Source organism: Radiomyces spectabilis (assembly GCF_025331425.1).
Source record: "Radiomyces spectabilis strain NRRL 2753 chromosome Unknown BYT42scaffold_2, whole genome shotgun sequence".
In the NCBI taxonomy this organism is placed as follows: Eukaryota; Fungi; Mucoromycota; class Mucoromycetes; order Mucorales; family Radiomycetaceae; genus Radiomyces; species Radiomyces spectabilis.
The window spans coordinates 938,151-954,376 of record NW_026251927.1 but is presented as its reverse complement, the minus strand read 5'-3'; the positions used below and the strand labels follow the sequence as shown (position 1 = coordinate 954,376).

The 16,226-nt window shown below is 43.1% G+C and overlaps 3 protein-coding genes across 3 annotated transcripts; all 3 read right to left on the bottom strand.

Annotated features, from left to right (window-relative positions):
• Positions 1–5,349: 5,349 nt before the first annotated feature.
• BYT42DRAFT_490649 (putative ABC transporter protein) lies at positions 5,350–9,387 on the bottom strand (the record flags this gene model as incomplete). Its single annotated transcript, XM_051564016.1, has 4 exons — positions 5,350–5,475; positions 5,545–6,731; positions 6,812–7,742; positions 7,813–9,387. 4 exons carry the CDS (start codon positions 9,385–9,387, stop codon positions 5,350–5,352), a joined length of 3,819 nt encoding a protein of 1,272 aa, XP_051427069.1.
• Positions 9,388–10,843: 1,456 nt separating this feature from the next.
• On the bottom strand, positions 10,844–13,565 carry BYT42DRAFT_591804 (ras guanine nucleotide exchange factor domain-containing protein; the record flags this gene model as incomplete). The annotated part of the gene is given in 6 exon segments (XM_051570573.1): positions 10,844–10,898; positions 10,965–11,335; positions 11,399–11,491; positions 11,562–12,589; positions 12,605–12,839; positions 12,870–13,565. 6 exon segments carry the CDS (start codon positions 13,563–13,565, stop codon positions 10,844–10,846), a joined length of 2,478 nt encoding a protein of 825 aa, XP_051427068.1.
• A 742-nt stretch (positions 13,566–14,307) lies between these two features.
• On the bottom strand, positions 14,308–15,123 carry BYT42DRAFT_479489 (SH3 domain-containing protein; the record flags this gene model as incomplete). Its single annotated transcript, XM_051563667.1, has 4 exons — positions 14,308–14,428; positions 14,513–14,565; positions 14,815–14,893; positions 14,987–15,123. Coding segments are annotated over 4 exons (390 nt in total), but the record flags the coding sequence as incomplete, so codon positions are not given.
• Positions 15,124–16,226: the final 1,103 nt, after the last annotated feature.

Here is a 16,226-nt window from a genome sequence, read left to right as displayed (position 1 = left end):
TGCTAATTTATTTGTTGAAAACTCTGGCCTAGGTCGAATCTCTTTACTGGAGCATGAAATACCTACTACCTCGGATCAACCCATCAGGTCCCGCCCATACCGGTTAACGTGGGAAGAGGAAGACTGCTTACGTAAAGAAATCAATCAACTCTTGGAGCTTGGCCTTATCCGACCGTCCCGTGGTATCTGGACCTCCCCTGTGTTTTTTGTGCGCAAACGCGATGGAAGCTTGCGACTGGTTGTTGACTACCGACGACTGAACCGAATTACCCTCAAGGATGCGTTCCCACTTCCTCATATTGACGATCTTCTGGATTCCTTTGGTGGTAACTCCTGGTTTTCCACGTTAGATGCCGCAAGCGGATTTTGGCAAATACCCGTCGAAGCTAAATCCGTTGAGCGTACTGGTTTTGTCACCCGACAAGGCACATATGAGTTTACTGTCATGCCCTTTGGTTTGACATCTGCTCCCTCAACCTTCCAAAGAGCGATGTCGAGAATACTGGAACCCTTCCTTAGCCGTTTTGTCTACGTATTTGTGGACGACATTATCGTATTTTCAAGAACACTCGAAGAACATTGTGAACACCTCAAGTCGGTCTTCCATGCTTGTCAAGAGGCAAATTTACGTCTGAAGTCCAGCAAGTGCAAGTTTGCGAAGAATTCCGTGGAATACTTAGGCCACGTCGTTGGTGCTCAAGGCCTGTCCCCATGCGAAAGAAATGTGTCCAAGGTCCTTTCTATGGCGATACCTAGGTCAACGAATGACATCCAAACGTTTCTAGGAATGGCTGGCTACTATCGAAGATTTATTTCCGACTATGCGAAAGAAGCCCAACCCCTTACCAAGTTACTCAAGAAGAATCATCCATTCGTTTGGACGTCCGAACAAGACAAAGCCTTTGAATATCTCCGGTCTGCGTTATGTAACCCACCCATTTTGGACTATCCCTCGAAGGAGAAAATGCAGGTGCTTACTACTGACGCCTCTACGAAAGGACTAGGTGCCGTCCTTTCCCAACACCCGCAAGACAAACCTGAAGAAGAAAGCGTTATCGCCTATGCGTCCCGTGGTCTCCGAGGTTCCGAAAGAAATTATGCCGCCACCCACCTCGAAGCTCTCGCCCTGGTTTGGGCAACCCGCCGTTTCCGTCATTATCTCGCTGGTAGAAAGTTCATTCTACGTACCGATCATGCTGCCTTGGTATATATCCTCAATAATCCGAAACCGTCACCGAAACTATCGAGATGGGCTGCCGCGCTCATGGAGTACGATTTTGTCATCCACCATCAACCGGGACACGCCAATCCGGCCGACGCATTATCAAGACTATCTGTCGACCAACAGTAAGAAAAATCAAAATATACAAGCGAGTACTCACTCTCGATTCGGTTTATTTTTATATTATTGACGGCATTACCAAATGGACTACCCCCTCTACCTCTCTATTATGTATTACCTCAAACGGCGAGGCGAATTTCCCAATGGCAGTACAAGCGAAATCAAGAAGAAAATCAAGTTTCACGCAGCAAAATACGAAGTTCACAATGACAAGTTATATCGAAAAGGCGGAAATACCCCCTTTGATCAAGAATTATTACACGAAGGCAACGCAGAACAAATTATACATCGTATCCACATGGAAGGACATTATGGCATCAATAACACTTGGCGGCAATTGCGACTCCAGTATACTGGCCCTGGTCTGTTCGAATTGGTACGAAAGGTGGTTCAAGGTTGCGTGACGTGCCAGGTCCGGCAAAGAAGAAAACATAGACGAAGTGAACCGGCCCGCCCTATTCCTACACCCATGCATCCCTTTTACATGATTGGCTGCGACGCTGTTGGCCCTCTGGAAATTACCAACGAAGGATACCGGTATATACTCGTGGCTGTGGATTATCTGACAAGGTGGCCCATCGCTGCACCTGTGAAGCAAGTTACCGAAGAAACTACTGCCGACTTCCTCTACAATTACGTCGTTATCCAGTTTGGGGTTCCATGCTTCGTACTGACCGATCGGGGAAGTAATTTCACGTCTGGTTTTGTCCGAGAGTTTTTGAAGATGCTAAATTGCCGTCACCTCACAACTACCGCTTATCGCCCACAAACCAACGGACTTTGCGAACGACTCAACCAAACCCTTGAGAACACAATTGCCAAGCTTGCCCGAGATGAAGATGCCCGCCACAGATGGAATGAATTTATCAACCCTGCCCTGCTAGCTATACGAACGACACCCAATGATACTACCGGACATAGTCCCGCGAAACTACTCTACGGTTACGACATGCGAACACCTGGTACTTGGCCATCCCCACGAACCGACTTTGTTGAAGGCGAACAGATCGGAGAAATTTACAATCGAGTCAAGGTGATCGAATATCTGACAAGGAATCTACACGCTGAAGCTCGTGAACGATCCAGAATACGCAAGTTGGATGATAAAAGACGCTACGATACCCAAGTTCATTTCAAGAAACGATATTCCCCTGGAGAACAAGTGCTAATGAAGGATCAAGTCCCACAAGGAAAGTTTGCCGACCGCTGGCTAGGCCCAATGGTTGTTACCCACGCAAACAACAACGGAACGTATCATCTCACGGGTCCCAATTATCAACGACTTCAAGCTGCGGTACACGGGGACAACCTTATCCCATTCCATCAGCATAAATACATGGTCCCGGACGTACAACGTAAACGAGCCCACGACAATTTTCAAGCTTGGTTAGAACGAATCTGAATCCTATTGATTGTCAAGTCTTATAGGCGTCGTCTTGGGAGGGAACCCTGTCACGATTGTTATTTTATCGACAAGCCTCCGCCTATACGACATGACTTCCCGAAAATAAGATATAACTTGTTCAAAAAAACGACATTCTCGGCCTTTCGCAAAGGGATTTTCCGATCTCTGATGAAAGATGGCACTAATTCATCTTTCTCATTATTATTATCCCAAATTGTATTAGTTATCTTTAGACTAGAAAATTCAGTATAAATATCTCATGAATATCAAGGAATAAAAAGGGAGGAAAAAATTGGAAAAACTACGACAACCCTAACACAACACGCGACACTTTTTTGTACAATTTCGCTGTTATTGGCAAATCTAAACGGCTAAATATTTACCCGCACTCCGTGACAACCATTCATTTCCCTTTAAAATCATGTTCCGCTTGCGAAGATAACTGTATCCACCAACACGGTGTATAAGGTAGGTGGATCATTATGAATTTTGCTTTTCCGTTTCTATTTTATGGAAATTTGCGGCGAAGTCTGCATTTCCACCGGTTGATTGATGACTGTGCTCTCCCAAACGGTTAATTTTTTTATTTTTTTTTTCGTATCTGGATTCTTTTCTGGTTTCTCTCTATTACAGTTCCCTTCTTTATTTATATAGCTATTTGACAATATAACCCCTTTATTGATTCGGTAAATCTTGTCATTAATATATTAATCTTTTTATTCTCATCCTATATCATAATTAAGCCTCTTGTATTTTTTCTAGAGCGTAAGCTGAGCATAATGCAGATAATTCTAATCCTGTGTCATGACCGTTCCCGCGTACACGTTGTCTTGGCCATAATGCACGACTATGTGTATTATTGGCCCGAGCAAGCTCTCCACTGTTGCCGTGCTGATCCATGCGCATACCCCTTACTTGGTCTCCATTTTTCTCTCTTACCGTTGTCCTCTCCTTTTGCTGATCTATACTGTACCTCATGTTATGCTCTGCGTTTTATTGAATTATTTTATTATCGTTGTCTGTTCTGTATCCGATCCTTTAGTATAAATATCCGATCTCTTCTCATGAAATAAACCTCAATCAAGAATTGTTAATTCCCTCGTACTATCTTGTTCTCCATCTTGTCTTGTCCTTGTCTTGGTTCTTTTCCTGTTTTTATTCTTGTTCCGATTTCATTCTTGTTTCTTGTTCCTGTTTTATTCCTTTTCTTATCTTGTCTTGTCCCTGTCTTGCGAAAGCACTTAACACCACCCTCTTGTCCAGCTTGCACTGATTCTCCCGTAATCAGTGCATAACATCCTGCCGGTTTATCTCCATAGGCCGCTCTGTGGCTATTTTGCCTTGGCCTTTATTTATTTACCAGCTTTAGTATAAATATCAACTTGCATACTTAACTCTTTGTTCGAGATTGTATTTTCACTTCAGTGCTCTTTTCTCTTGTCATTATCTGATCTCATCCATTATTCTTGTTTTTTTATATTAGACTCTTAGATCCTTTACACGCTGTTACACGTGCCTGCGAGATAGAAAGTATATGTTGAAAGTTGGGAACACCAGATATACTTACAGTATGTTCCGATATATATCATCTCATTTGAGCTGTTCGATGAATAAAAATAAAAGAAAAGAGGGAAATTAACACCGAGGGCTTTTCTGTGCCAGTTATAAGAGTATATAAGACAAATTGAGCTATAAATGTCAAGAAGTCGATTAATGATGAAAATTAGCAGTCAAAACGTTTTTTGGCATGACAACGAGTCGAATATCATCGCGTCTGTCATTCTGCAGTCGGTTGTACATTGTCTCAGTCCGCAGTTTTGAAAACTCTCCCTTCCTTGAATATACCGTCTTACTTTCACTTGTGCATGATCTGTGGCTCTTTAGATCTTACGATCATTGTAATGCGATTAATCCGTCGCTATTCCTTTGATCCTTTTAGCCGGAGAATTTCTTCAAGCCCCAGAACATTGTACATTTTTTACTTATTTTACTATCGCTGTATGGCTCTGCAGATGTTCTTATGCTCCGATGTGTACCTTTAATGCCGTTAATGCACTTTTCCGGTTCCCCCATACAATGGTATTTCCGAAAATATTTCTTGGAGCCTAACCGAGCTGAATCCGTCTCCCGGAAATGTCCATTTAGCAATCAACAGCATATACACCCTCTTTTCGATCAGTTTTGGTCAATGCTTTTATAGATTTATCTTTTGCTCTTCGTTTGATTACCTTTATTATGAATCCAATTAAATTAATAATTTAGTTGGCGTGGTCGATGTATCGATCTACCAGGATTCCACCCTTCGCATCAAACGGTCTACTTCCCATTATGTCAACTGTTATACTTCTACATAAATAGTACGCAGTTTAAAAGAATTGAATATCCAGGTAATAGACAACGCAGACAGATATAGGTGATTAACACGTGCGAATCTATTAATTGAAAACAAAACCGAAAAAAGTAATAGTTACAGATACTCTTAAACTGCGTAAGCATAAAGTAAAGAACAATCAATAAGTACAAGAATCAATATGTGCACATTAAATAAAAAAAGTAAAGGATGTACAGTTGTAGGGGGTATCGGAATAGGGTACATCTTTCTTCAGTTGGCGTTCAACGATTGGTGATGAACAAGCTCGCTGTAAGTTCCATTGAGTTTCAGTAGCTCCCAGTGAGTGCCTTGCTCAATAACGCGACCATTTTTGATCACGCAAATAAGATCAGCTTTCTAAAAAAAAGAGAATGCATTTAGTACAGCGTAAACTAACGATCCATTCATACTTTAGACAATACATACCTGAATAGTCGACAGACGGTGAGCAATAGTAATCGTAGTGCGTCCACCTTCGTCAAGGATATCATCGATAGCAGCTTGCACCAATTTCTCGGATTCGCTGTCCAAAGCTGAGGTTGCTTCATCCAACAATAGTACCTTGGGTTTGCGAATCAAAGCACGGGCAATCGCAATACGTTGCTTTTGGCCGCCAGATAGTTGACTTCCTTTATCGCCGACGCGAGTATCGTAGCCATCCGTCAGGTTGACAATAAAATTGTGGATGTTGGCCGCCTTGCAAGCTGCTTCGACTTCTTCTTGCGTAACGTTCTTGCTTTCTTCGACACCAAAGCGGATATTCTCGCCAATCGACATATCGAACAATACCGGTTCTTGACCAACCAAAGCCATATGGCTGCGAAGATTACCAACGGTAAAGGATTTCACATGATGATCATCCAAAGATACAACGCCATCGAGCGGATTATACCAACGCTGGAGCATACCGACGGTGGTTGATTTGCCACAACCAGAAGGTCCCACAAGGGCGATAGTTGTACACGATTTGCCATGAAGATTGAAGTTGCCATCGAAAATAGGCACGTCAGGACGCGAGGGATAACGGAACGTAATATTCTTGAAATCGATGTCTCCTTGTACAGTGCTGGGCTCAATTCCTTCCATATCGGGATCAACTGCAGGTACGCGATCAAGGATAGCGAAGGCACCAATAGCGGAAAATTTGGCTTTGGCAAACGCGGAAATGAAGGCGCTTGAACGACCGATACCTTGCAATGTAGTGAACATAGTCATATGCGCAGTGAAAAAGTCGATGAAATCGATGCGTCCACTCATAATAAAATGGATGCCGGCATAGAAAACGATGGAATTGGTGTACATGTTGATACCCTGGTTGAAGGCATAACCGACGGAGGCTGTGAATGCTTTACGTCCTGCAAGTTTGTGAGGATATTCAGTTGCTTTAAAGAACTTGTCCTCGAAGTACCCTTGTTTGTTCAGGGCAGCCACAGTTCGGACCTCCTTGATGGCTTCACCAGCTACTTCACCGCTCTTTTGGTTGGCTTTCTGCGTCGCATCCTCGTAACCGTTCTCCATCTTCATTTCATAAGCAGCGGCAGCGATGTTGAAAGGAGCCATCAACATGATAACCAAAGTCACTTCCCAGGTATAGATCATGGCGATAATGAAACCTGGAATAAGAAGACGGAAAATATGAAAATCAGCCTTTTGATGGATCGAAGACATGTCAGAGCAGCAATAGTTCACTTACCAACAACGGCCGTCATCACAAGTTGAATAGCATCACCCCATGTCTTGGTTACCATTTCGTTCACATTCTTCGCATCAATAGCAAGCTTCGAAGTCAGACTGCCCAAGGTGTTGTCTTCATCATCGAAATAACCGATCTCTTGCTTCATAAAAGCGTTGAAAATATCGCCGCGAAGCCGTTTCGTGTATCGTTCGCCGGCCACTTCGAAAGAGATGATTTGCAAGGAGATACCCAAAAAGGCGACAATACCCAAGATGACGAATAAGAAGGAGAAGAGGTTCCCGCCCTGCATTGGACCAGGCGCAATCAAGGCATGGTTGTCATTGGCACCAGTATTCAACATAACCAGGTTAATCACTTGCGCAATGACAAGAGCATAACAGGGAAACACAGCGCCTGCAAAAGTAGCGCCTATGACACCGAGAAACAACAGTAACCATTCTGGACGCATTTGCTTGAGAACTCGACCAACGGGAGCTTTCTGCTTCTTTGCAAGCTTCTTTTGTTCTTTTTCCTTTTGCAACTTGACTTGGAAGGCATCCACCGAAGTCCGCGTATTCATCTTGACGAGATTGGAATCTTGATCATCCACGAGAACTTCTGTACCTTCGGCAGCGATTATTTCCTTCTCGAGATCACGAGTTTCTTTGCGCAAAAGTTCATCGTCAGTGGGAAGTTGTTCACTCGTGTCGCCATTCTGTGTGATGATTTCTTGTTTTTTCACCAAACCCGCATAAACACCGCCCAATTCGAGCAGCTCGTTATGTGTTCCTTGCTCCACAAGATCACCTTCTTGCATGACCACAATAAGATCGGCGTTACGGATCGTAGATAAACGATGGGCGATTACAATGGTCGTACGATTAACGGAAGCAGCGTCTAAAGCGGTTTGCACGAGGCGTTCCGATTGCGTATCCAAAGCAGAAGTGGCCTAGAAAGCGAGTCGGAAACATATTAATGATATGAAAACGGAAATAACAGAGAGAACAATGACATCTTACCTCATCTAACAAGAGAATAGCCGGATTCTTGAGAATAGCACGAGCAATAGCAATACGTTGTTTCTGGCCACCGGACATCATACCCCCGTGTTCTCCTACGATTGTATCGTAACCATTGGGCAGTTGTGTAATAAACATGTGACAATTGGCCTTCTTGCAAGCATCGACAATTTCATCCGAGGTCACATCGTGCTGGACGCCCATCAAAAGATTTTGGCGAATCGTCATGTTGAATAGAACAGGTTCTTGACTGACGACACCGATTTGGTCACGAAGCCATCTCACGTTCAAAGTCTTGAGATCATGGCCATCCAAGAGTACTTGACCTTCGATAGGATCGTAAAAGCGTTGTAGCAACTGGACGCTCGTTGACTTCCCTGAACCAGAAGGACCAACAAACGCTACAGTCATACCAGGACGGATCTTGAGACTCAGGCCTTTCAATACGGGAATATTGGGGCGCGTCGGATAGCTGAACTGAACATTTCGAAATTCGATGTCCCCCTCAAGCGAACTGGGAACGAGACCTTCATTAGAAGCGGCGTTAATCGCCGGTATGCGGTCAATGGTTTCAAAGATCTTGTAAGCGGCACCAGCAGCACTCGAAACAGCAGAAAAATTTTGCGGCAATTGCAAGAGAACCAAAGCGCCAATAATCATGGCGAAGAAAACGATCAGTATAGTCGTACCGTCAACGTGACCTTCTGTTGCCAGTTTGCAGCCGTACCATAGAGACAAGCCATATGTCCAAAAAAGAACGAGATTAAAACCAGCGAATCCGAGACCAAGCGCAGTGCCACGTTTGATACCGGTGGTCATGGCTTTTTCCAAGAGATCGTTGTAACGACGTAAGAAGCGGTTCTGAAGTGAGAAGGAATAAATGGTGCGAATACCAGCAAAGACTTGTTCAGCGACCGCGCCAGCATCAGCATACGAATCTTGCGCCATGACCGTGTATTTCGTGATAAAGTAACCCATGGCCCCGCCAGCACCGAGCAAGAAAGGGACAGCAGCGAGCATCACAACGGCGAGTTTCCATCCCTGAGTGAAGGCGACGACAAAACCAGACACAAACTGGGCAAAGCAATAAATGGAGAGCCCCATTTTCTCGGAAATGCCATTCTGAATCATTTGGGTATCGGCAGCCAGACGACTATTAAGAGAACCCTCTTCCGCCTTGTCAAACCAAGCCATGTCTTGGTGCATGATAGCGCGGAGATAAAGGATACGAATGCGGCGTGTTTGGTTTCGTCCCGTAAGCACCCATAAACAATTGGCAACGTAGGAAGCCACAAGTACAGCAGTACCCAAATACACGTAGGTGAGAATCATGGGCATTGCAGAGTCGAGCATTTTTGAGGGGTCTCCCATCATATCGGCGACGTTCCCAAGAAGTTTACCGAATAAAATGATCTGGAGTGGTATGACCGCACCGATACCGGCAGAGAAAACCGCCGCGACAAATATCATCAGCAGATCAATAGGGGTGGCAAATCGAAACAGCTTGTAGTATGGGACGGATTTCTGCTTTTCCTTCTTCTCTTGTTTATTCGCGTCATCTTGGACGGTATCCATATTGGCGGAGATTTGCGTCATAGGTATCGATTCGTTAACTTCATCGTAAACCGTCTTCAAGTTGGAATTGGCGAAGTCTGTTGTGGTATATTTCCCATCAGTCTGCGTAGTATCACTGTGTGCAGACGACTGTGACCCTGATGTTGATATTAAACCCATAGTCAAATGACTAATAAGGTAAAGAAATAAAGATCTATAGAGAATAGAAAAAAGGGACTGAAAAACTTTTTTTCTTTTATATGAGAGAACTTTTTTTTATGGGTTTATGCAATTTGGAGGCGCAGCAAAAGAAAATAAAAAAATAATGATATTGTGTGAAACTTTTCTTTGTGGCAAAAACCTTCCTCTCTCCTTGCAGAAAATAATAACTCAAATATTTATAACCTATATAAGTGTTATACGTAAAATATAATGAATACAAGAATGTGTATCCCTTCTTACAATAATATCAACTTCGTCTTTTTCGTCTGCAGCGCGTTCTTGCTTCATTTCCGACCCGGACGATTGAATTGAATTACCGGTGTTTGAATAATTTTCTGTTTTCGATTGGATTCGTGTAAAATTGCCGCAGTAAATCTGCAGTCCGACTTTTTTTTTGCAAACGTGTTGCTGCGCGCACAGGTTCCAGCTCTCCTGACTGATTAATCATTGTCGGCTTTGGACGAGAATTGCTGCGGATGCATGAATCTCTGTTTGATGCATAATCATACGTAGACAGGGATGGGGAGTAGGAGAGTAGCTATAACCTGGAACGCATCCTTAAAAAGGCGAGTTCACATGTGTATATTTTGAATTAATTATCGTGGATGTAACAAAAGCCCTTATAAATCAGAATAGTCTTGTAAGAATATGACTTTATATGATGTTACGTAAAATATACTTGTCATTATGGGGAGACTGTGTGTATTTGCTAGAAGATGAACCTATTCACACATGAAGCGCCGATCCTTTCCATTTTGGGGGATCGACCAAAACGTGGGGAGCTGATTTGCTCAATATGACAGCATTTGCTAGTCAACCCAGTTTTTTACTGATGTAAACCTGCAAAGATGATCCAATTCGCTCAAATAAAGCGTAATAAAACCGGAAGAGTTATGAAGTCGAGCTTGCTTGAATTCTAACACCCCGACAGCGGTTCATTCTAACTGGCCAATATTTTCCCATGCTAGGTATTATGATCGACTTTCATTTAAAGAAACAGACGATGAACTTGGCCTATTTGTAAAATAAAGGAAAATCACCATGTCTAAGATGCTGATGAACGGTCATGAAAAATTATGTCAACTGTTATATTGACACTTAAACAATATCGCAGTGGAGAATACAAGGATTACGTTGAGATAAATAAAAAGAGAAATGAGATAAACGGAAAATAAAAGAAAATAACAAAAATAGTACTGATAAGAAAATCACAGTTTATGTCCACATAAACTTGCTATTATGGGGCAAGACCTCTTTACAAGAATCCAGATTCCTGCAAAAGACGAGTAATCTTTTCATCTTCACGCTCTCTAGATAAGTAACGCATGGTTAAAGACGATGGGAGATCATTGATAAAAAACATGTTTTCCACCTACCTAGGCTCTAACTTTAAGCTTTCCTTGTACAGCTGCTCTTCGTCACGAGTACTTTGGAGATTTGCTTGAATAAATGCCTGCAACTCTTCTACGGATTTCAACTGGTATAACGATGATTGGTACTGTTGAATCTCGCGAATGACTTCGGCTGTTTTTGCTCGCTTAGCAAAATTGATCAGTTGTTTCGATTTTTTCAGGTAGTTCGTGTTGCCGTCCTCGATAAAGGTCAAATCTTGCAGATAAATACCCAGGAATGGGATACAAGGTGGATTGATGGAATGAATAATAGCACGATATTCAGTGAAATTACGATTGGCTCCCATCAATTTACGAATGTTGCCCAACGTTTGGTTTGTCCGCGCGCCAACCATCTGCATCGACAATTGTTCAGTCTATCAGCGTACATCCATCATGTACTATCTTTTACGCCATACCTCCCATGTTCGCTTCAACCGACCGACCGAACTATTATCAAACGCTGACAAGATAGCCATGCACGTATTAAAGTTGTTCAAAAGACGACATTTCTACAAAATTGAGGAAGTATTTCGTTAACCCTGGATAATAGTGCGAGCTTACTCTGGAAGGAAGTTTTACCTCGGCTACTTGTACCCAGTACTTGATCAAGTTGCTTCGTTTTTTGATTTCGCTCTGACTCAGAATTGCATCGGACACCCAAGAAGTCACCTGGTTACAATATTCAATGGAAGCTCGAATATTCACTGCCACACTGCCCTTTTCGTCATTTGCATCGCGCGACCATGATTTATCCAAGCACTCCACGGGCCGGATAGAGCTGTAGAGTTTAAAATCCATAATGGTCAATTGACGCGCCATTTCCAATGGATCAATATCCAAGAGACGGAACTTTCTGCGATTGCGGGGCAAAATGGGTTCTGGAGGGTCGGGTAGAGTTAACACCATCTTCTTTAGCCCTCCTTGAGTTTCTGCTTCCTGTCGCTTGCGAATCAGTCGTTCCAACTGGTCGCAGGAGAAACTTAAACTGTGCCGAATCGTCGTATTTGTGAATTCCGTTAACCGATCGAGGATAACGTGGTCTTCTTCGTTGTAATACAATTCAAGCCAGTTCTTCAGGACGTTGAATACACGCAATCTGACCAGCTTGAGCTTCTTTTGGGTCCATGTTTCCATTTCCTCGTCTGTCAGATTAGGTGGCGGGACAATGTTGTAACGTTGCTCTAATAATTCCAACAGTTCCACTGAGGTGGCAAACGATCGATAGGTCAAAAGGAAGGTGTTGATGAAATTCATGTCAAGATAATCATGCATCGTAAGGCGCTCAACAAGAGCAGGTAAGGTGCCGCCTTTGACATAACCTTCCATATTGAATACAATTTCACTCGGATCGTAATCATACTGCAAAAACCACGGCCGTTCCTTGCTCGTAGGTTTAGTGGCTGCTGCAACCGCAGCAGGTGCATCATCCCCGAAGAATTTCTTCAGTTTTGCGGTTGTTTTTGATGGGCCATCAGGTGTCGTCGGTGACCGCTGTTCGCTAGATGGTGATGCCACGACAGTACCACTGCGGCTTGATGGAGAGTTGGCAGTTTGATCTCGCTTCTCGATGTCCAAAGACTGGACAGAAGAACGCCCATCAGCCGTGGCTTTGTCGTTATTACCAGCATTATCGACGGACGACTCTAGTGGGTCAGTTTGAGTACCGACGACTGTCTCGGCATCAGTGCTGAATCTGTCAAGAACCGAGCTTTTTCCAAGTTCATCAGTTTCATCTTCTTCTTCGATTGCAGTGTTTCTGATGGTGTCCGAATTGTGGGCGTCAGATTGTGTTGTTTTCGCCGTTGCATTAGACTGTTCCAAGATAGTTTTACGTTCGGCCACAAGGTTTTTAACATACTCGCATATATCACGAATAGGCTCGCTCACATGTCTAGCAGCCTTTTCCATAGCAGCCACGTTGGACTGTATCGAAGTTGATTCGTCGGTTAAGGTCTGCATCTGATAGAAAAGAAGTCCTACGCCGTCCGACAGTCGCTGCTTGCAGGCGTACAGTTCGCTTAATAGAGGCGAACTGCTGACACCGTCAAAGTCAATATCTTCTACGATCCCAAGGAATTGTCCGGTTTGGTTGGACAAGTTACGGAATTGTGTGAAAAGCAAAGCAGATAGCGAGAACGAGGTATTATTTTGATATTGATCCGACTTGATGCTGCCAATAATAGAGTCGACCGATTCTTGCATGCTCGTGCCGTAAGCTTCGAGATTGTCGGCCAAATCATTCTGCAGAGCGTACTGGGCTCGCGAGCCATCAGCGGCCGCGAGTGATTCAATCTTTGCTGTTTTCTCTGCGGCTTCGGATGAGTCGAGTAACCGAGGATCGATATGTTGAACAGGAATGGGAATATCCTGACATGTGATGACGAAATTACGAACAGCAACCAAGAGTTCGTTTGATTCTGAAAGCATTTTACTGATATTATCGTTGGCATTATCCACGCTGAGTTGGGCAGAAAGTACGAGTTTCGACATGGAAGCCATCATAGATCGATGATGAGCTCGAAGGATAGCGTGCGTTCTGATATATTGGGACTCCTTATCGATGGTGCCCGAGGTGAATAGCATCGTGCGGATAGCGTTAACGACGACTGCAGCATAAGGTAAAAATAAATGCGCTTGAAGGTTCTTTGCCGCGGTATTAAGGTTGTGTATAGCAAGAGCAACATGAGCTGAAAGCTTATTCCAGGTCAGTGGTTCATGACTGTCAATTACAGACGTTCTTCGTGCAGAAGGGCGACGGGAAGGTGAACGTGGAAATGGACGTGGTGGAAAGCCTTTGTCAGATCCTGACAGGTCATCTGACGTCCCGGACTGAGGAGTATCTTCGAACGACGGCCTCGTGATCTGTATGTCAAAAATGTTAATTTTGCGAAAAATCCAAATATACCCTCCTTATTTGAATTGCCTACCGAGCGATTATTCTCAGAATCGGTGGAATTCGCTTCCTTCACAAAGTCCTGAGAAGGAATGGGTGGAAGGTAGCTCTGTCCTTGAGATAACGTTCTTCTCATCCATGGCATTATTGGCTGTTATGTTCACATCGCATCAAAAAGATAAAAATCAGTTCAAGTCCAAGGAAGCAACGTATGACAACCGCCCGGTTGTCAGCATGAACTTTATAGTGAAGTACAGTTACCTTCTCAGAAAAGCTCCCACTATCGATGCGATCGCTCGTACTTCGTTCATCCCAAGGTCGACTGTCAACAGATTTATAATCGTAATTATCGTCATTGTCTTCTCGTTCACTGTCGATGGATCCATTGAGTCGTTGAGACGACAAATCATCATCGAACTCGGATTCCGATACGTCGTCTGGATGTGTCGATCGCATTTCTCCAGTAGCATGGTTATAGAAATAGCAGCCTGATTTGTCTTCGGTCATTTGAAGAGACCAATTGGGCGGTAATGTCGTGCCTATATTGGTCATACTGTGGGGAGCAAATGAATTACTTCGTTCATGTGTCGTAGGTGGCGCCAAATTATCGAGTAAATCCATCCCCGACCCCTGGTACGGTAAACTCAGTCGATATTCATTGTTTCTCCGCAAAGGAACAGCGTGGTCCGCCTTGGCGGTATTCACAAGGGTTGCCGGAAGATCATGTTCTTTCAGACAGATGAAGTTCTTTTCCTTATTCTGCATTAAAAAGCATTATAGGCGTTGGTATCACAGATAATTTTTTTTTCCAATTTCACACAGATTGGATTCCATGATACAAATTTGTGCATGAAAAAAAAATGATATGGTGCAAAAAAGGGGATAAAAGAAAAAAAAAATTACCTCCATTATCATGTTCTGAGCATTTGTCTCGCGAACAATAAAGCAACTTTCGTCTTTGTACTCTTCAATTATTTCCACATAGTTGCTGGGAAACCAGCCACGAGCACCTTTACACCTATGATCGGTTGAAATTAGATTATGACCGTGTAAATAAGATACTCGCTTTTATTATTCTTATATATGCCCCGAGACCACATCAGTTACATACCAACCATCCCACCATCCGGACTCTAATTTGGTGAGCACCTCAATGGAATCGCCTTGGTCGAAGCTGAGCGAGGATGGATCGTTCGATTTGAATGGGTATAGAGCTCGAACTCTACATTTGATGGATACTGTTGGCATGACGAGTGGGTCAAGATGAACAATCCACAAGCTTGGTGACAACGAAGCAGCCGGAGATTACGTGAGAAATGGTAATGACTGGAGAAGGAGTACGAGAGATTCGAGGCAGAGGAAAAATAGGACAGTAAAAAGGAACCAAAAAGAAATATGGGAATAGGTTGGCACGTCTTAATCTCCAAGAGCACGCGGTCTGGGAATCGACTACCAGTGTAACCAACTTTTGGCCCGCGCTCTAATAAGCTCTACCTTTAAATTTTATTCGGTGTTTTCTCAGCACCTTTTTTTTTCTTTTTTTTCTTTACTACTCTCTATCTCCTTGGGTACAACTCCCAACTATAGCTACAGGCATCCTCCTATCGTAACCTTTTTCGTTTTTTTTTTTATCAGATGCAAAGTTTATCTCCTCCGCATGCCTAAAATGCTGGTTTCAATTTCATTGTTCCCAAGAAATAATAACATGCAAAGGAGAAGGGAAAAAAATAGCACGCTTCTCGGTATTTTATCACCGAAAGCTCAGATTCAATGGTTGCCCAAAGGAACAGAGACAAAATGGAAAATGATATCTTAACAGTCATCCAAATGAAGCGGATAATGAAAAATACACCCGCGATGCAGATCCGTTCTGTCGATAAACCGTTGGAATTGCTGTTGCACACACAACAGATAGATAACAAATCACAGCAGGTCCCTGAGAAATAAAAGAAAAAAAAAACACAGGGTCAATCACACGGTGTCTTATGTGGAAACATCAACTCTTAAAAGGCAGAGATTTTGTTCTTCATAGTGCAATAAAACTTTGGTATGACAAACCGATTTCTATAATTGTAACCATAGATCATTTGGTGCAAGAGTTTCCAAATTGAATATAAATGGTAATTCACAGCCCCAAAATCCCGGTCGATAACCTTGACACAAACAAAACAATAAAAAACTTTTTGTGCATCCAATTTCGCCAATTACCACGTGCAACCTGTCAGAAAGCTTAACCATCCTAAAAGCGACTTTGAAATGTTGGAATATGTTTTGTAATAAATAGAAATAAATAAACTTAAGGATATACAACGTGGAATGGTTGTCCAGATGTTAAATGCGAGTGAAAATTA